General features: G+C 34.8%; 1 protein-coding gene and 1 pseudogene across 8 annotated transcripts in view; both read left to right on the forward strand.

Moving 5' to 3' along the window:
- USP9X (ubiquitin specific peptidase 9 X-linked) overlaps nt 1-20,344 on the forward strand; it is a 130,424-nt gene that overhangs the window by 32,583 nt on the left and 77,497 nt on the right. For all 8 annotated transcript variants that reach the window (XM_074323875.2, XM_074323874.2, XM_074323876.2 and 5 more), the window contains 8 exons: nt 5,055-5,308; nt 9,826-9,971; nt 12,051-12,130; nt 13,937-14,049; nt 15,174-15,392; nt 17,699-17,814; nt 18,013-18,264; nt 18,337-18,475. In XM_074323875.2, the coding sequence (XP_074179976.1) occupies nt 5,213-5,308; nt 9,826-9,971; nt 12,051-12,130; nt 13,937-14,049; nt 15,174-15,392; nt 17,699-17,814; nt 18,013-18,264; nt 18,337-18,475 (1,161 nt within the window). In that variant the 5' untranslated portion in view covers nt 5,055-5,212. The remainder of the gene's footprint in view (nt 1-5,054; nt 5,309-9,825; nt 9,972-12,050; nt 12,131-13,936; nt 14,050-15,173; nt 15,393-17,698; nt 17,815-18,012; nt 18,265-18,336; nt 18,476-20,344) is intronic.
- Nucleotides 561-785, forward strand: LOC148754589 (guanine nucleotide-binding protein G(I)/G(S)/G(O) subunit gamma-5 pseudogene; annotated as a pseudogene).

Below are 20,344 nucleotides of genomic sequence, written 5' to 3' on the forward strand. Positions count from 1 at the left end.
TGCTGCTTTGACTTGGTAGAAAGTTTGGTCTAGCCCTGGAATTAGGTGTGCCTAAATTCCTGTGACTTGGAAAACAGGCTCCTGTTAGAGCCTTGAGACTGCTTCTTTAAATCAAGTAAAGCAGTGTGATTCCCACTTGGGAATCCAGTGTGTTTCCTCCACTTGGATTAAATGGGATTTATTGAGAAAGGTAGCATTGTTGTTCTGGATAACTTAGTTGTAGCATATCTTGGATAACTTCTTTCCATTCAAACCTTTCCAAATTATATCTTAAAATATTCAAGTTTTTTCCTCAAATATTCAAGAACCCTGCACAGTACATTATAAAGAGGGAAAAGAAAGTTACATTTTTTGAAAATTACTGTGTGCTTAGTGCTTGCAAAACACTTTTATTAAAATAATACTAGTGGCATTTTTGTGGATAGCATTATCTCAGTTTTAATGACCTGAAAAAATTGTGAGAATGGTTGAATGGTCTTTAAGATAGGCAGCCTCTGGCCCCACCAACTGGCCCTGTGGGCCCACCACCGAAGAAGAATCTGCCAAGCTCTTGCTATGCCATGAATGGTGCCTCCAGCGTCACTGCTGAGTAAAATACCTCAACCTGTGAGGGTTGCCCAGGCAGCTGCAGATAGGAAACAATTGTGTCTGCAGAATGCGCAACATGACTCCTGCTGACTGGAGTATCTTAAAGTACAAATTCCTTCAGACCCCAGAAAGTCTGTCCTTTTTGTAGCAAAACTAATCTTTGGAGGTATTCTAAACCACTTTTCATGAACCAGTGAATATTCAAAGGAGAGCTAAATCTGAAGCCCGTACAAAAAGCTTATTCCCTATAACACGTGCCATACTATATACAAACTTCTGCTTTTGTCAGTCCTTGACATTTGCCTCTCTGACTTTTCATGAATTTCTACTTCATGAGGGTAATTATTTTATATACACACTGGCAGCAGCATACAATAAAATACTGTGGGGTTTTTTGCTTAAAAAAAAAAAAAAGATACGTAGCTTCTGAGTGGCAGAGGTGGGAATTTGAACAAGACTTGTGTTTGAGTCCAGAAATTCGTTTTGATTGCTCCATATCTATTTCTTACTTTTAATCTCTCCTGGCATATGGAGGGAAAGGTTGTCGATTTTTATGTGGTGGTAGAGAGATGGTTATTAAAAATAGCAGAAGAGCCGAGTATGCTATGCTGAGATCTGACATACCTGCCCAGCGGTACTGGATATCTAGAAATGTAGAGAACTTGACAGAGGTAGAAGAAACGGAGAAATCAAGGGACAGAAAGGTGAGACTATAAGAGAGAGGGATGGCAAGCAGCTTGAGGCTTTGTCAATAGAAAATGATTTAGTTGTGTGGTCTGAGAGAAAGGTATTTTGTTTGCAGGGAGGGGTTACACACCTTTTTCGTTTACCTACTTTAAAGTTATTTTGTTTAAAAGGATAGTTCCTTAGTTGTCCACAGAATACTTCTGTCTAGAATAATTTATCCTGACTTTTGATTTGTCTATATAGATGGAGTTTTCCTGGCATATATATAAATGGAAGGATGATGAACATAAACAAAACAACACAAAAAGCTAATTTTAAGATATTTTAACTCACATGATCTCCAAATGTTAAAGGACTGCAAAGCAAGAAAACGGTTAATTATTTATATAAAAATATATTTTGGGGGGGATGGAATATATATATAACAAAATTTACCATTTAAACCATTTTTAAGTGTACAGTTCTAGTGGCATTAAGTACATTCACATTGTTGTACAACCATCACCACCATCCATCTCCAGAACTTTGTCATTTTCCCAAACTGAAACTCTACACTTTAAACAATAATCCCCCATTCCTCCCTTTCCCCCAACCCCTGTAACAAGCTTTCTACATTCTGTCTCTATTGAGTATGGGTACATCATACAAGTAGAATCAGAGAACATTTATCCCTTCGTGACTGGCTTATTTCACGTAACATAATCTCCTGAAGGTTTTATCCATGTTGTAGCATGTGTCGGAATTTCCTTTTTTAGTGCTAAATAATATTTCATTGTATTTATATACTGCATTTTATTTATCCATTTATTTGTCCTTGGGTTGCTTCCTGGAAAGACTTTTCAAAGAGAGATACTACTGGTTTAGTGGACAGCATGATAGAATTCTAGACTTGTTAACTTTCTACCTGTGCTTTGGTCAAATCACTTCTTAGAGCATTGGTTTTCTAATTTATAGAAAAATACTACAAATTCTGTGTGAACTGTAAAGATTTACCTTAAAAATACCACTCTAATTTTGGTGTGCCTCAGGGTCCCTTTACCCCCACTTGCCCTACACTGGGGAATATATTATTGCTACTCCCCCCTCCAGTGTTGTGACACATCCCCCCCAGAAGGAAGTGGTAGGGAATGGAGGTTGTGCTTAATAGGGATTCCTGGGTGATGCTAATGAACCCATCTCCCCCCCACCCCCCTTTTATGAATGATTAGCTCTATATGCAAGACTCCCAAGTTTGTTTGAATTCCAGACTTGTAGAGTCAACTGTCTAGTGGATGTTTTCACCTCTGTTGCAGTGTTCAAAACTACTCGTCGCTGATATCACTACTAGCTCCTACCCTCTGCTTTGAAAAGTAGAAAGGAAAGGAAAGCTGGAGTCCAGGGTTACTGTATAAGCCAAGGAAGATCAGAGGTTTAAGAAGGGAAGGTGGGGTAGTGGCAGCCAGTTCTGTCTAATGCTGAGAAGAGGGTAAACAGAATGAACAGCAAGAAGCAGTCATTGATTTGTCCATTGGTAGAGTGTTGATGATCTGTAGACCAGACCTTCCCATCCTCCCCGCATCAAATGTACATGTTCACAAAGCTTTGCATGGAATTTTAGGGGAGTTAATCTTCAAACCATCTATAGACCTCAGTTATGACCAACTAGGTTAAAGCAATTTTGGTAGTTTAAACACAGCAGATGATGAGAGAGGAGAATGGAAGAAGTGAAAGGGGAGGCAGAGACATTCTTAAGATTTTTGGAGGAAGGGCAGGGCATAGATTGGTGATTTTTCAGTAAGGAAGATTCAAGTGTATTTATAGGCTAAGAACGAGGTATCCAGGAAAAGTTTGAGGCATCACCCATTCGGGATTATGAGCCCAGGTTGGGGGACAAAAGGAAGAGATTTGGAGCAAATTTGAAGTAGAGAAAAATGAAGTTAAATTGGTTAGCTGATGTTTGGAGTGGTAAGAAAAAATGTTCAAATAATTGCCAGCAGACCCAAAATAGCTAAAGAAAACGATAGGTGAGTTTCTTCAGGTGTTTTTGAATTGTTCACATAAAACTTTTTGTAACGTAGGGTGTATAAAAATGGAAAACAAAAGCAAAAGAGAGGCTGCTCAATCATGTAATCTTTTATTTTTCCACTTTACCTATGAAAGATTTTTCTGTCTGTTTTTAACCTCATCAATACTTGATATTATCAGTCTTAAACTTTTTGTTATGCCAATTGATAAGTGAAACAATCTCTCATTAGAACCCCATCTCTGGGTTAAATTATTATATTTAAATTCGAGGTAAACGTTGGACTATTCTGGAGTAAATGAGAAGTGGGATCGCCTTACTTATAACAAAACACATACCTATAACCAATAAGCTCAAGTTCTCAATCTCTTGGTACATTAGAACCAATCTGTGGAGGAGGTTTTCTGAGAAGTACTGCTGTCTAGGCTTCACTGAAATATATTGTAATTCATTCAGTCTGGAGAGAGGTTTGGACATCAGTGTTTTTTAAAGCACCTCAGATGATTTTTCTAGGCAGCTAAGAACGAGACCCATTGGTCTAATGAATATAGAAATGAGAGTTTGGTGGTATTCCCCTATACACCTTTGTCGGGTGGCAAAGAATTCCATTGTTAAACAGTTGGGGTCTGTAGCTATGGGAGTACCTGTGGCCAAAACCTTGCCAAAAAAAGTGGAAAGTCAAGGTCACTTGACAAATTCAATTGTATTGGAGTAGTAGTATGTAGTTTGAACCCTCTCCAAAGAAAAATTCCCCCAAAGTTTTAACGTTTCTGTTAAGTATTATAACAGCTATATAAGATGTCAGAAGGGTAGTAGCTTGGGGGAGAGGGGTTACACTTTGTGAGGGGTGTAAATGTCTAACTAGTACGTTGTTTTGTACACCTGAAACTAATAAAACAATAGTTTCTGTTAAAACTACTTGTAAGCTTATTTAAAAACCATTTATGATGCCCTAGTACCAGTGATGAATGTTAGTTGTGAAATCATTCTTGAAGTGTTTTTAAAAATCAAATTTTATTACCTTGGTTTATGTCTTGAGTGTATACGTTTTTACAATGTATTTAAGGCATTAGCAAATTGAAGACAGTTTTGCCATTCCATAATTGAATGAAAAAGGTAACTGCTGTGTTTCCCTGAAAATAAGACCTAGCCAGACAATCAGCTCTAATGTGTCTTTTGGAGCAAAAATGAATATAAGACCCAGTCTTAATTTTACTATAAGACCGGCTATAATATATAATATAATAATATAATATTATACTAGGTCTTATATTCATTTTTGCTCCAAAAGACTCATTAGAGCTGATTGTCCGGCTAGGTCTTATTTGGGGGAAACACGGTAAGTACCTTGGTGTAAAACCTTTGGAATCTCAGGAGAAAACTGAAATATTATATCATAAGACTATACTTTTATGTTTCCTTGATATAACAGCTGACGTACCATTATCAGTTTATTAAGCTGAATATAGTATTAATGAAACTTTAGCTTTTCACTTTGCCATCTCATTTATATAGCCTCCTCCTTCCTAGATTCATTGGTAATATTAAATTTGAACAGTTTCTTTTTTTTTTTTTTTAATTTATTGGGGTGACAATTGTTAGTAAAATTACATAGATTTCAGGTGTACAATTCTGTATTACATCATCTATAAATCCCATTGTGTGTTCACCACCCAGAGTCAGTTCTCCTTCCATCACCATATATTTGATTGAACAGTTTCTTAATTCATGTTTTTTGTATCTAAAACAAATGTACTTTTTCCCCTTCTACTTGTAGGTTATGCAATGGTCTCTGCAAGATGGTTTATTCTTGAATTGGAGCTTTTTAAGACTGACAAATGCTGGTACTTCATCTTCTATAAGTGGACTATAATTTCTTTTCTCAAAACAACTACATAAGCAGACAAAATTGCAAAGATTTGCCCTGTGTCGAGTATGACAGCCACGACTCGTGGCTCTCCAGTAGGAGGGAATGACAACCAGGGCCAGGCTCCTGACGGACAGTCTCAGCCCCCCCCTCAACAGAATCAGGTAGGACGTTTCAAATACTAGTTAAAGCTACGTTGGTATGTCTGCTATGGGATACTTAAAGAATGGAGCATGTTTTGAATAATTTGTGGAAAACCATAAAACTTACTTTAGAAAAGTATGTTACTGTCTTAAACAGTAACAAGAAAGCTCAAGTGTTATAGATGGTGATGCTTGAGGCCCTTCTTTTTCCGGTGTCTTATGCTGTTAGTCATCATTAAAATTAAGTGTTTAAGCCCTCTGTCAATTCTGGAGCCCATGGTTAGACGCATGGACTAAAGTCATTGCTTGTGTTCAGATTTCAGCTTTGCACCGTGCTAGCTTTATGACGGGGTCAATTATGTAACCTCTAAGCCTCAGTTATTCATCTGTAAAATGGAGATAACAAGAGGAACTGTTCCATAGTGTTGTTAAGAGTATCAAGTGAAATGTTTGCAAAGAACTTAAAATAGATTTTGGTAACAAGATTTTACTTTATTTTTATTTATTTTTTTGATTAAAGTTTGTTGGGGTGACAATTGTTAGTAAAATTACATAGATTTCAGGTGTACAATTCTGTATTACATCATCTATAAATCCCATTGTGTGTTCACCACCCAGAGTTAGTTCTCCTTCCATCACCATATATTTGATCCCCTTTACCCTCATCTCCCACCCACCCCCCCACCCCCCTTACCCTCTGGTAACCACTAACTATTGTCTGTCTATGACTTTCTGTTTCTTCATTTGTTTGTCTTGTTCCTTAGTTGCTTTCAGTTTTATATACCACATATCAGTGAAATCATATGGTTCTCTGCTTTTTCTGTCTGACTTATTTTGCTTAGCATAATAATCTCAAGTTCCATCCATGTTGTCACAAATGGCACTATTTCATCTTTCTGGTATCAAGATTTTATGCTGGTCTCAACTCACAGGGTGATATTCTTTTTATATTCTCTGGATGAATTTGCGTAAGATTCCTATTACTTCTTTATTAATCATATGGAAGATTTTACTGGTGAGAACATATGGCCTTGGGTTTTATTTGTGGAAAGATTTTGATTGCAGATCCAGTTTTGTTTTGTTTTTTTCCAATTAATAGGGGAATTTTCTGTGTGTGTCGGTAAATTGTTTTTCAAGGAATTTGTCCATTTCATCTAGTTAAATTGTTTATATCTTGTTTATCTTTTAATGTCAGAGTCTGTGGCGTCTGCTTTTTCACTTCTGACACTGCTAATTTGTGTTCTCTTCTGATCACTCTTTCCTAGGGATTTATCAGTTTCATTAAACCTTCCCCCAAACTAACTTTTGCCTTTAATTCTGTATCCTCCTCCCCCCCCACCCCACCCCCCACTCCCGTATGCTTTTCCCTAATCTTTTTGTTCCTTTTACTTCCTCTGGATTTGGATTACTGTTCCTTTTCTCATTTCTTGAAATGGAAGTTTAGATAATTGATTTTCAGCCTTCTTTTCTAATGTATACAGTTTTGTATTGGGAAATAGTGAACCAAATGAGACAAGCATTAAAACTTGTGACGTGCATGTGAATCACCAGCGTGCTCCTTATAGTTGGTGCGTGCTCATTGTAGAATTCTGTATAGGTACGTTTTTAGGCAAAATTATGGTAATTGTAGAATGTATCATTATATTTGTCATTTGAGGATAAGGTCTGAGTGTTCAGCTATAAAAGATTAGATACTCTCTTTTACAAGTATGCGCTCTTCCTCCCTCCCTTCCTCCTTCCTTCCTTCCTTCCTTCCTTCCTTCCTTCCTTCCCTTCTTTCTCTCCCTCTGCTAATTTAAAGAAGTGAGCAAGCCAGGTTTTGAATTTTTTCCCAAATAAATGTGTCAACTTTATTTCTTTTTCTCTCCAGTTCCCACTTTTAAGACATAAAAGTACTTAAGTATATATGGTCACAGGTCTTGGACAGAGTTAAGTTTTTCCTGTGTCATAAATTTGTTAGCCAGTATTCAGGTTTCTTTAAACATAGTCAAAGGTTGGATGCCAGAAGGTTTCTATTTTTAAACTAGGAGCTAGTATTAAAGTTCCAGTATCTTTGCTCTCTTTTTTTCTGGTTCATACCTGCATTGTGCATGGACATTTGGGGCTTGCATGGCTTTAGACAAAATTAAACCTTTACTCTAACCTTACTTTTAAGATGTACTTGATAATTCTTAGAGCTCTTGGGTTTGTGATTTTCAGCTTAATATTATGCCACCTACATTATTTTCTCTTCTAATAGCTCTTTACATTTTGGAACATGAATGGCTGGTAATTTAAACAACAAAGGAACAAAGTAAATCACATTATTGTCTTGTAGAGTCCCTCCTCTTTTCACTTTCTTATTCTCTACTTTTTAACACTAATTGTTTCCCTTTTTTTAATTACTTTTTTTTTCTTTTTAATTGGGGAACAGTGTGTTTCTCCAGGGCCCATCAGCTCCAAGTCGTTTTCCTTTAATCTAGTTGTGGAGGGCGCAGCTCAGCTCCAAGTCCAGTTGCCGTTTTCAATCTTTAGTTGCAGGGGGCGCAGCCCACCATCCCATGCAGGAATTGAATCGGCACCCTTGTTACAAGTTCAGAGCTCTCGCTCTAACCAACTGAGCCATCCGGCTGCCCCTTCTCTACTTCTTAATGTTAGAATTTTAGTTATTTCACAAGATTTGACGCTATTGGACCCAGAAGAAACAACCATAGCATTAATTACTGCCAAACTTTCTTTTGGAATATGCTGTTTACATATTGGCATAAAAGGATTTCTAAAATCAATCAGATTTTTTCACTTAACATATAATATTTTTTTTAAAGGGTGTTTCCACAGGAGAGAATTTTAGGCTCTAGTATGTAGTAAAACTCGGTAATAAATGAAACAGCTTTAACAAAGGCACTATAGGTGAACACTTCTTGGGTACTATTGCTGGGATGGTTCAAACTTCCTGGAATGGAACTTGGCAATATATGTGTCACTAGCCCCAAAATAAATAGTTCATACTATTGTAGTAATTATATTTCCAGGATCCTATCCTAAGGAAAAATTGAAGTTCAACACAAAGATTTATATATAAAAAGATTTACTGCAGCTCTGTTTATGTTGGCAATAAAAATTGCAAAATACCAAATGTTCCTTAATTTGTTTAATTTATTTAATACTATATTCTATTAATCAACTTTTTATAAAATATTATTAATGATCTGGGAAGATACTTAAATGATGCATAGAAAAGGGTGTAAGCTTAAGCAGGTAAAAATCATAATTTTATTGATAATTTATACATATATACATGGGGGTTTTTTGGGCTCGTAGAACAAAGATTACAAGGAAATAATTTTAAAAAGTTATTGGTGCTTATCTGTTGGTGTGGTATTACAAGTGTTGTAATTGTTATTTTTGTCTTTACGGTTTTTATGAGCATGTATATAATACATAAATACTGGGGGAAAAGGACTTTTTAAAAAATGATAAAGCAGACTTCCTAAGTTACATATTTCAAATGCAAATATTTCTGTTGGGCTTCTAACACTTAAATTCTATGCAGTAGATTATTTTGCCTTGAGAATGCCTCTAGAGCATATGCAGTGTTCACCATCTTAAGTATAACAGTTCACTATTTAGTTGCAAATTGGCTCTATGAGTTCATATATAAACTTTGTCACTTAGAACATAGTAATAGTGGTGTACCAGCTGTCTTCAATACAAGCGATTACTTATGTAACTGTTCAATAGGTGCTGAAATGATAGGGCTAAGGGGCCCTCTCCTCTAAAAGGGCTCTCACCTACAGTGGGTATAAAATTCAAGAACAGATGAGTAAAAATCAGCTTAAAATTTAGCTTGGTTTTAATTTGAAAGTGAAAATACCATCTTCTTTTGAAATTAAGAATTAAGGGTAATAAAAATTTATTTAGTTGTGAAAATACGCACAGCTAAATTAAGGGAAAAGAGAAAGACTTGCTAAAAGGCAAGAATGAAAGAATGAAATTAGCCATATAGTTGAAAATGATGTGACTCATTTAGAAAGCACAATTGTAAAGTCTTAATAATTGTTTGGATAATGCTTTGAGCCTAAGGAAATTGCAGAATAAAATTTATTTTTATCTCCTTCAAATTAAAAAATAAAAGTTACAAGTCAAACTTTTTAATCTGTAAGATGTGATGTTTCCTGTCTGTATCATTTTGATCATGACAACATGATAGGATGTATGATAGAGATGCAGTTTATGTTGCACTTAAGAATACAGACTTTAAAATTAGACCTGGATTCAAATCATGACCACAGAGTTGGAGCGGTGTAACATTGGACTAATTATTTATTGCCTGAACTTTTTCATGTATTAAGTGGCAAGATACTTCCTTAGGCTATTGAGAATTAAATGAAGTTATTTTAAAAGTGTCACAGAGACTGCCTGAAACATCATAAGCTTACAATGATCATATCTTTAAAAATTTACATTATTTTCTCCTAAACTGTGTTGGTGTTTGAATCATTGGATGTTGTGTGTATGTTATAGAAACCTAAATCTAGAATATCTGATTTTTAATTAAGACTTCATCGCCTGATTCTTCCAATGAAAATTCCCCGGCAACTCCCCCAGATGAACAAGGTCAAGGTGATGCTCCACCACAGGTTGAAGATGAGGAACCTGCATTTCCACATACTGACCTGGCGAAGTTGGATGACATGATCAATAGGTGAGCTGGTTTTGTTTTGTTTTTCAATGTGTGTGATACATGGGAAAGACACCAAGTTTCTCAGCATAGTGATTGGTGGTGGAAAAGAAAAAGAGAAAGCAGGAATATCACAGTACCTCGGTAATAGCCTTAACATCTTAGCCATTATCAAGTAACCCATGCTTTTCCCTGGATTTTAAACATGAAAGGGAGTTACGGTATCAGTCAAGTTTTCAGATTAATGGTGATCACCGTAGGTGGTGTGTTTGTGAATTAGAATCGTATGTGTGGTTTCCCTTTTTGAGAGTTTATGAGGATTTTTTTTTCTTACTGGTATGTTGGTTGCTAGGGTTGCTGGATGACTTGAATAATTCTTGCTTGGCCCTGAGGTAAACCAGGTCATAAGGAGATTAGAGTTTACCCCTTGTGAACCCCTAACTAGTCTGAGGCATTTAACCACTGCAGCTGTTTCTCTTGATCTTCATCTCAGGGGGCAGTTTAGAGGATAATTTTTCATACTTGTACAAACATCCCCCAAACCCACCCAGCCCCCCAGTTATTTGGAGGAAGACTCAGAGAATGAAAAGTCAAGCTTGTGTGCTAGGGAAGAAAAAGATTTAAAGAAGGTAAGGACAAGAGCATATTAGGGGACACACCCCCATGGCTGTGATCTTCACCAGGCTGTGGGGTCAACAAGTGAGTGCTAGGGAGGTGTGACACCCCCCAACTCCAAAAAGGAAAGTAAGGAAAATACACTTAATACTAAGTTATTTGTTGTTGTATTTCATTTTCTAAAAATCAGTTAACACTACTGCATATATAATGGTGGGGGAAATAGAAGCCCTGTGCCTTTTAAAAAAAAACTCTGATTACATAAGTAATATAATTTATGCATTGTTAAACAGAAATATGTTGATAAAGCTCTCTATAATTTCCTCCTTATGTACACACATCCCAACCAAAAATTAACAGTCAGAAGTATAGTCTTCAAGATTATCTTTGTGTTTAGTATGGATTTTTCTACAGATATGGGAGTCTAAGTGTAATATTTTGTAATTTGCTTTCCTCACTTGATCTTGAATATTTTTCCTATTAATATATATTTAACTCATTGTTTTTAATAGTATATTTGAAAGAACGCATTAAATGTGATTCTGGCAGATGCCTATAGTAATAGTGTACAATGAATTATAGTCAAACAAAAGTATGTACGAAATTTGTAATGTCCCTGACCATTCTCTATACAAAGGCATCATAGCAGAAGGTTGTATTGTTGCTTTTCGGTATTTGTCTGGTGATTGGCGATTCTAAGTAAAGTATGCTTCTTATGCAGACTTGAGAGCAAAGTTGCAAATCCTGTGGAACAGAAATACAAATGGTATTTTTTATGTAAATTAAAATAAATACAAAGGTAGTATACATTTGTTTCTAATAGATTATGTGTTCATGGAGCACTTTTTGTCCATCGGGAATTTTGGGAGCCTTGGTTGAGTTTGGTGGTGAGGAGGAAGGGGTAGATAAAGGATGAACGCCTAGGTGGTTTGGGCTGCCACTGGCATAAGAAAAATCACCACGTAGGTGTTTCCTACATCCTTGTTTGAGGGCGGGGGTTACCTGTGCAGGCATAGAGATTTGGAGACAACAGGTTTCACTTAACCTTCGGTAAAACTTGATGGATGGAGGCAGAAGTCAGTCACTTGCCACCTGCATATTTTCTCCTTTGTGAGGAAATGGAAGACAGCTCAGTGGTTCATCACGTCTCCTCTAACCTGAATCCTGTAAGAGCACTTTCCTGTGAACGCTTAACAATTGGTTATCAATTTAATTGATATTTGGTTATTATAGTAGTTTCATATTCTGTTATTCCCTCTCTCATAGCTGTATCTTTTGTTTGACAATTCCTTAAGAACATTGTAAAGACAACAGATGGTGCTTAGTCTCACAAAGCAAATAATTCTGCCGATCTTGTTTTAATATTTTAATGTTATTTTAATATTTAATATTTTCATGGTGAGGTAAGTAATTATAATTACTAATTCATTTACAGGGCCCCTTACTGTACAACCAGTAAACATCTTTTTATATTTTTGAAACCCTTAGGCCTCGATGGGTGGTTCCAGTTTTGCCGAAAGGGGAATTAGAAGTGCTTTTAGAAGCTGCTATTGATCTTAGTAAAAAAGGTAAGTTTAGATGTTATGCTTTCCATAGTGCATGCTACTAGGTACACTGTCATTTCATCTGGGAAGACTTGGTTTCCCTCTCTTATAAACACTTAATGTATGTTTCTGGACTAGAACATCTAACTAAAATTTCTTGATGTGACTGATGATATATACCTAGAGCAAGGGTGCGTATCCTTTGGGTAGCCTTCAAGGGTGTTTGTAAGTTCTCTGAAGTTACACATAAATTTTGTGTATATGCATGTTTATAGTCAACTCTACACATTGATTTTTTTTTTTAATAGAAAACATTTGGTTTTTCTCTAAAAGGAAAAAAAAAATTTGAAAGATGAGGTCTTTTTTTTTTTAAATAAGCCGATGAAAAAGAATCTCATGTTTTTTACTCTGTTGTCTAGAAGTAAAAGCTTAAGGTTGGAATTAATCATTTTTTTCAATGACTTGGTCTACATGGGGTGCAGTTGAATTCTCCTTATCAAAGGACTACTATTGTAGTATTCTCTCTTCATTTTTCAGGCATTGGAGATTGAAATAAATGGCAGTAACATTTCACTTTCTGAAATAGGGTAGCCATTAATGTGTTCTAATTATCAATAGGCATTACCACAATTGAAAATTATAAAAGTTAATATTTTTAGTACCTTGCTTAAATAACAAAAAAATGAAAATGCATTATCAGATTACAGTTATTTTCCACTGCTCAAATTCTTTTGTTCATTTATATATTTAGTCATCGATTCAGCCAAAAGACTTCTGTACTAGGCATGTTCTAGGTCCTGACTGTACGATGATAGGTGAAATATCATTGACATTCACTGGACATGTATCTCCCCCATCCCTATTTTTTTTCTGGGACCCTGGTTTATTTTAGGGGAGGTTTGTATTTTTTTTAAGTATAGTACTGGGTTTTAAATGTCATCTTTGTATAATAAAAATCAAATAATAGTTTATGTACACATTGAATAGCTTTTCACTTTATCATCAAGAGTTAAAGATTTTCTTTGGGGACACATGACTGTTGACTTTCTGAAGATGAAATTAAGTGAAGCTGTAAAGAAGCATAGATACTTAGTGAAAGAGACTAATAAGGAAGACAATTTATTCAAGGAAGCACTTACATAGTATAGTATAAGGCAGGGGTGTCCAAACTGCAGCCCACAGCAAATTCCAAAAATATATTTAGTTTACTTAAATAAACCAGGTGAGGCAATACGTACTTCACCTCGAGTGAGTGGCCCGGCTGTTTGTGTATTTTACTGCATATGGCCCTTGGTGAAAAAAGTTGAAAAAAGTTTGGACACCCCTTTATAAGGATATTGATGTCAAGTGGATAATTTATAATCAAAATAAGATTTTGAAAATAATTGTGAGATGTCATTGTTTAAGGTTTACTTTCAGTGGCTAAAAATGCTGTGAAGTATTTAGATTCCGTATCACGTGGTAATGATAACCATTTTGTGTTTACAGTCCAGTGTCAGTTATAATTTGAAATATTTTCAATTCATCGTTATATTACTGGGTTTAGTGTAGTTTATGCAGTTAAATATTTTTGAAATTCATTGAAGATTATTTTTGTTTCTGAATCAGTTATCTTTTTGACACATAGGAACTTTGATAATACTTGTAATATATTTAAGTTACCTTTTGACCTCTTAGATAAATAAGAGTTTTTTTCCCAAAGCTAGTCTGCATTTATCAGAGGTCAGTGAATAGTTTGCAATTATTGACTTTTATCATATAATTGGACATTGTAAGACAACCAGAGAAATACTTTGTTTACATTAATATTTAAATCTCCCCTTTTCTTAGGCCTTGATGTTAAAAGCGAAGCATGTCAGCGATTTTTTCGAGATGGACTAACAATATCATTCACTAAAATCCTTACAGATGAGGCAGTGAGTGGCTGGAAGTTTGAAATTCATGTGAGTCTTGCATTTGACTTTAAAAAATTAGATTTACATTGTGATATGTGTGAGTGTTCTCTCTCTATCTCTCTCTCTCACACACACACACACACACACTATATATATATATATATATATATATATATATATATATATATATATTTGATCCATTAATTGAATTAAAAGGTTCAAAATGAGAAACTTAAAACACTTTATAAATTATAATTTCTGTTCAAGGAAGCATGATCATTTAGGATGAGTGTGAGATTTAGAGTTAAAAAACTTAGGTTTAATCTGTCTCCTGGCTTCTCAAGTGCCTTGTGACCTTAGGCAAGCCACCACATTGCATTGAAAATATGATGCTGTCAATTGTGAGATGCACCACTCATTTTATGTATCACTAAGGAAAAGAAACACCCAGGAAGGATAATCTAATATCTGGAACACGAAGAGTTAATGTCAAGAAATAAACTTACCATACAGAAAAGGCAGAGAAACCTGCATTCCTGAACCTTGGCATCTGGTAAAGGGGAAAAAATCGGAAACTTGAAACCACAAGCTTCTGTTCAGTTTGGTAGTCTGAATTGAAATTATAGTTGTGATACACAAAAATCCTCAAATGGAGAATTTAAAGTGGTCTCAGGTGTTGCCAAGTAACTGGCAGAAGCAAACACAAATCGCTACAAACACCTTCATTCTAGGAAAATGTACTATAAGTATAGAAATGGAAACTCTGGAAGTGGTGTCAGACGTTTTGAATTGAGGCTTAGCAGATCTGCTTCATCTTGGATAATTTATATATTGTTTAGATTTTAAAGTTGCTCCCTCTAGTATACAAATTCCAAAGACAGAACAATGGTAATTTGCATCTTGCCTGTGGACATAGAGCATTGCTGTCTTCATTTTGTAAGCCATAACAAATGGCCTTTGAAAGTGGTTACTATATAAATTATAAAGTGAATGCTAATTTGCCTTTGTTTTGATTTATCAGTTTGATCCCAGTTAGTGAAATTCAACATAATCCAAATGATCAATACAGAAAAATGGAGAGATCATTAAGATTTAATTAAGATTGAAAAATATTTCTGTTTGGAATTGCAATGTTTTGATCTTATAAATTACCTTTCCCCCTTATATAACAGAGGTGTATTATCAACAATACTCATCGCCTGGTGGAGCTATGTGTGGCCAAGTTGTCCCAAGACTGGTTTCCACTTCTAGAACTTCTCTCCATGGCCTTAAATCCTCATTGCAAATTCCATATCTACAATGGTACACGTCCTTGTGAACCTGTTTCCTCAAGTGTTCAGTTGCCTGAAGATGAGCTCTTTGCTCGTTCTCCAGATCCTCGATCACCAAAAGTGTGTTGGTTTGTTATTTTCAAAATTAAATATTACAGTTGTTTTGCTGTGCCACAGAACTTTAAATGATCTGAACCTCCTATTAACGAGGGGAAGGATAATTTCGTTTTACTCTTAAAGGGATTCTGCATTGTTTTATGTTTTGGATTATTTTCTTTTTTTTTCAGCTTTATTGAGGTATAATTGACAAAATCGTTTTGGATTTTTTAAGCTTTCTTTATGAAAATAGTTTCCACTATCTTCTATCCAGCCTCTTGGGAAATAGTGATAATTTGGGTTAGTATGAAACAGATCATTTTTTTCCTTTTATGTAAGGGTAGAAGATTACTTCTTTGACCAAGGCCACAATCATTTTAGACATTCCAAAATTTTGACTCCAAAATCAGGTATATCCTGTAAGTGTCTAGTAATGTATCATAAAAGTAAAATTACAAAAATTATAAATGAAAGCAAAACAGTAAAACGTGTAAACTGCCAATAAAATACATAGTATACATAAATGTAAAAGTTCTCCAATATAAACTCTTATACCAGCATAAACAGAGTGAGTATACACTTTAAAAAGTATCCCTGAACTATAATTTTGAATAAATATTGTAATAAACAATATATAGTTCTGGAATTTTGGGAGCGATGTTTAATGTTGGCCTTATAAAAAGGAAAAACCAGCCAGGAAAATTTCAATTTATGCATACAATGCTTGGTTTATTCTGTTAAAAGTGGAAATCATCAAAATGTGTTGGATTTAGAGCCGAGATAGTTTCTGACATTTCCCAAAGCTCATATTGTTGCCACTACAGGCTTATTTTTGCTTGAGTAAATCAAATTAATGTAAAAATGATGGCGATCTCCAACATATACCTGTATCTCATTATTGTACTTTATTTTTTTGCTGTATAGGTCAGTAATAATCTGTATAATCTATAAGAGACTCACGGGGAACAACTTGATTTAAGATGGGTTTTGGTTGAAGATATTTTTGGTACCTTTCTTTGAAGCCTAGCTCTTCTTGAGTATTAATAATTACTGAGTGTTCCTAATTGCTTAAACATACATTGCAGCTGAAAACATGGGAAGATTACCTTTTCAATAATTATTTACTTAGTGTACATAATACTTTTTAAACTGTATTGTACATAATTATTGAGTATATCTGCCTAATAGTCTCATTCCAGTCACTGGAGAAATAAAAGTACATTACATAATGAGTACGTACTTTCTTAGAATTGCTGAATGCCAAAAGGGACCTGGTGAATGAATGAATTATTTTGAATTAGCTTTTTAACACCAAATGGAAAGGTAGGAAAATAATTGTAATGAACTTATAGAAATATGATAGTTGATTTATTACAGAATTTAGTGGTTGGAGATTGTCACAAAAATTCATATCAAACCCATCCCCCCCCCCCCCAGCTACCATATTGTCTCTTTAAAGAAGTTTCCTTTTACTTAGCATTTTTTTTGTCCTAGACATGTCTTTTTGTTTTTGTTTTTAAATATTTGTAGAAATTATTTTTGCTTAAGGCTTAGTAATGAAAACCACCTTTTGTTTTTTCCTCGGTGGCTTCTAAAATGTGGCCTAAAGAGAAGGCAAGGTATAAAAGCTTGTCTTGTACACATATTTTTAGATACATTTGATTCTTATATAGTGTTTTAATTCATTTTAAGTTTTTAGAGTGTAAGCATGCTTTTAACTACACAAATTGTTGCCTATCCCAGTTGCATTGTACTTTGAGTTACTGCTTTCCTTAGGGGAGGAGTTGAAACAGTCCATACTATTGCATCCTGGTACCTCTAAGATGAGAAATGGGTGTATTCACATGAGTAAGCAAAAGCACTAACCCACATGTTCTACTTAGGAGCAACAGACAAAATACCAGGAGTTAGTTAATTAACTATTACAAAATGAATCCAAACATCTTAATTACTGAATGTCTTTTTCAGTTGTTTTTTTTATAGACTTTTTTTATCCCCTTAAATTTTGAAAATTATATTTTCAGATAAGAAGGTATTCTCATATGATCTCTGAAATAGAAGTATGGCTTCTAATTTCTGTTCACCGGCTATGTTGGTATGAACAAACAGCTGTGCCCTCGTGATCTAATCTGCATGGCTTCTTAGGCTTCTCTCGGACAGGGTTACTCTGAACAATATGCAGTATGTTGTGTATTTTTTTTCTAAGATGGTTTTACATAATTTTATTGAATTTCCTGTTTCTAGTATTTTTCGATCAAGAAATTACTTCAGATAGTACTTTTCCCCCCCTAAAAGCAGGAAGTTAACTTTCTTCATTAACTGTATTGCAGGGTTGGCTAGTGGATCTTCTCAACAAATTCGGCACTTTAAATGGGTTCCAGATTTTGCATGATCGTTTTATTAATGGAACAGCATTAAATGTTCAAATAATTGCAGCCCTTATTAAGTAAGTTATGTTTTAAAATGAATCTTCAGTGCATTGTGGAAATTGCTAGATAAAAATTGAGTTTCTTTTTTCAAATATGGTTTCTTCTTTAACTGCTAACTTGGATTTTTTAAGTAATATAAATAGTCTGAGTTCAGTCCTAGTTGATTGTAAGGAATCAGGTATTATAAGAGCTTTTTGCCTTTTTTTATTTTTCAGACCTTTTGGGCAGTGCTATGAGTTTCTCACTCTTCATACTGTGAAGAAATACTTTCTTCCAGTTATAGAAATGGTTCCACAGTTTTTGGAAAACTTAACTGATGAAGAACTGAAAAAAGAAGCAAAGAATGAAGCCAAAAATGATGCCCTTTCAATGATTATTAAATCTTTGAAGAATTTAGCTTCAAGGGTTCCAGGACAAGAAGAAACTGTAAAAAATTTAGAAATATTTAGGTTAAAAATGATACTTAGGTAAGTTATTTACCACTTAAAATACTTATGTGAATGTTTAGAATCACACTTAACACTGAATTTCTGTTGCAGATTATTACAAATTTCTTCCTTCAATGGAAAGATGAATGCACTGAATGAAGTTAATAAGGTGATATCTAGTGTATCATACTATACTCATCGGCATGGTAACCCTGAGGAGGAAGAGTGGCTCACAGCTGAAAGAATGGCAGTAAGTCCTTCGATTTTTCTTCGTCTTTTTTTTAACTTTTATTTATTTTAAGTATGTTTTTCCAGGACCTATCAGCTCTAAGTCAAGTAGTTGTTTCAGTTTAGTTCTGGAGGGTGCAGCTCACAGTGGCCCATGTGGGGATCGAACCGGCAACCCTGTAGTTAAGAGCATCGAGCTCTAACCAACTGGACCCAATTTTGCTTTTCTTGACTAAGAATCTACTTAAGGCAAAAATCAGAAGAGCTCTAAACATTCAAAGGAAACCTTGGGAGGTGTTTGGATTGATTTATGACTGTTATTCCTGAGAACGTTTTGTATTAACGTAGTTTATTATTTGATAATAATGTGGGTATCTTAGCACATCTTTGGTAACTTACTGCTGAATGTAGGTGTTCTTAAGTAATTATTAGCTTGTTGGGAACGGTTGATTGAAATACAGTAGATGATGTTGGGAATAGATTGGATAGTATTTAGTACCTAATGAATGAAGTGGCCTATTTTTCATTTGACCAGTTCCACTTAAAGATTTTAAAATAGGAAATATAATTACTGGAATGAGACCTACATGAATTAATGTTTTATCATTTTAAGAACTTAAGCACTTATATTTCTATCATTTTGACATTGAAAGTTTTGTCAAACTTTCATTTTTTTTGTATATATATATTTTGTGTGTGTATATATTGCAGTTTTGTTTTTTTACTATTGCTAATTCTGCTTGTAATTCTTTTTAAAAATTTTATTCAGTTTATTTAAACTAAAAAAATTCGCTAAACAGAAACAGTTCACCCATTTCTCTTACCCTCCTGTCTCTTGCAACCACCAATGTGTATCCATGAGTTTGGTTGTTTTTTTGTTTGGTGTGTTTGTTGTTGTTTGTCTTTGTCTGGCTTCTTTTGCTTAACATAATGCGCCCATGATCCATCCATGTTGTCGCAAATAGCAAGATTTCATTGTTTTTTATGGCCAGATAATACTCCCATTATGTGTGTATATACCACAGTCTCTTTATTCATCCATTGATGGGCACTTAGGTTGGTCCCATGTCTTGGGTATTATAAATAATGTTGCAGTGAACATGTGATCTCCCTATGAGATACTGATTTCCTTTCCTTTGTATATATACCCTGTAGTGAGATTACTGGATTATGGTAGTTCTATTTTTAATTTTTTGAGGAACCTCCATACTGTCTTTCATAGTGGTTACACCAATTTACATTCCCACCAACAGTGTACAAGGGTTCTCTCTTCTCCTTTTCTTCAGTAACACTTGTTATTTTTTGTCTTTTTGATAATAGCCATTCTAACAGGTATGAATGGTATCTCATTGTGGTTTTGATTTGCATTTCCCTTGAAACTAATGTTGAGCATCTTTTCATGTATCTGTTGGCCACCTGTATGTCGTCTTTGGAAAATGTCTATTCAGATCATCTGCACTTTTTTTATTTGGATTGTTTGGGTTTTTTCCTGTTGAGTTGTGTAAGTTCTGTATATACCGGGGGTGCCAGAAAAAATGTATACAAGTGGACACTTTGGTCAGTGTTTTTCAAGCAGTAGTTCGCCGTAATCAGAAGTGTCTGGAAGCTGATGGTAACCACTTTGAGCCCCTCTTGTAATTGCAGAAGTCAAACGTGATTTGTCTTCCAGCTTTTGTTATTGGTATATATTATTAACATTTTAATACTTTTTTCCTTTCTTAAAATGTGTATACATTTTTTGATACCCTCTGTATTTTTTGATAGAGCCCCTTATCAGATATATGATTTCCAATTATTTTATCCCATTCAGTAGGTTGCCTTTTAATTTTGTTGATGGTGTCCTTTGTTGTGCAGAAGCTTTTTAGTTTGATATAGTCTCATTTGTTTGTTT

This window comes from Rhinolophus sinicus, chromosome 18 (genome assembly GCF_057876585.1).
Source record: "Rhinolophus sinicus isolate RSI-liver-muscle chromosome 18, RSI-T2T, whole genome shotgun sequence".
Lineage (NCBI taxonomy): Eukaryota > Metazoa > Chordata > Mammalia > Chiroptera > Rhinolophidae > Rhinolophus > Rhinolophus sinicus.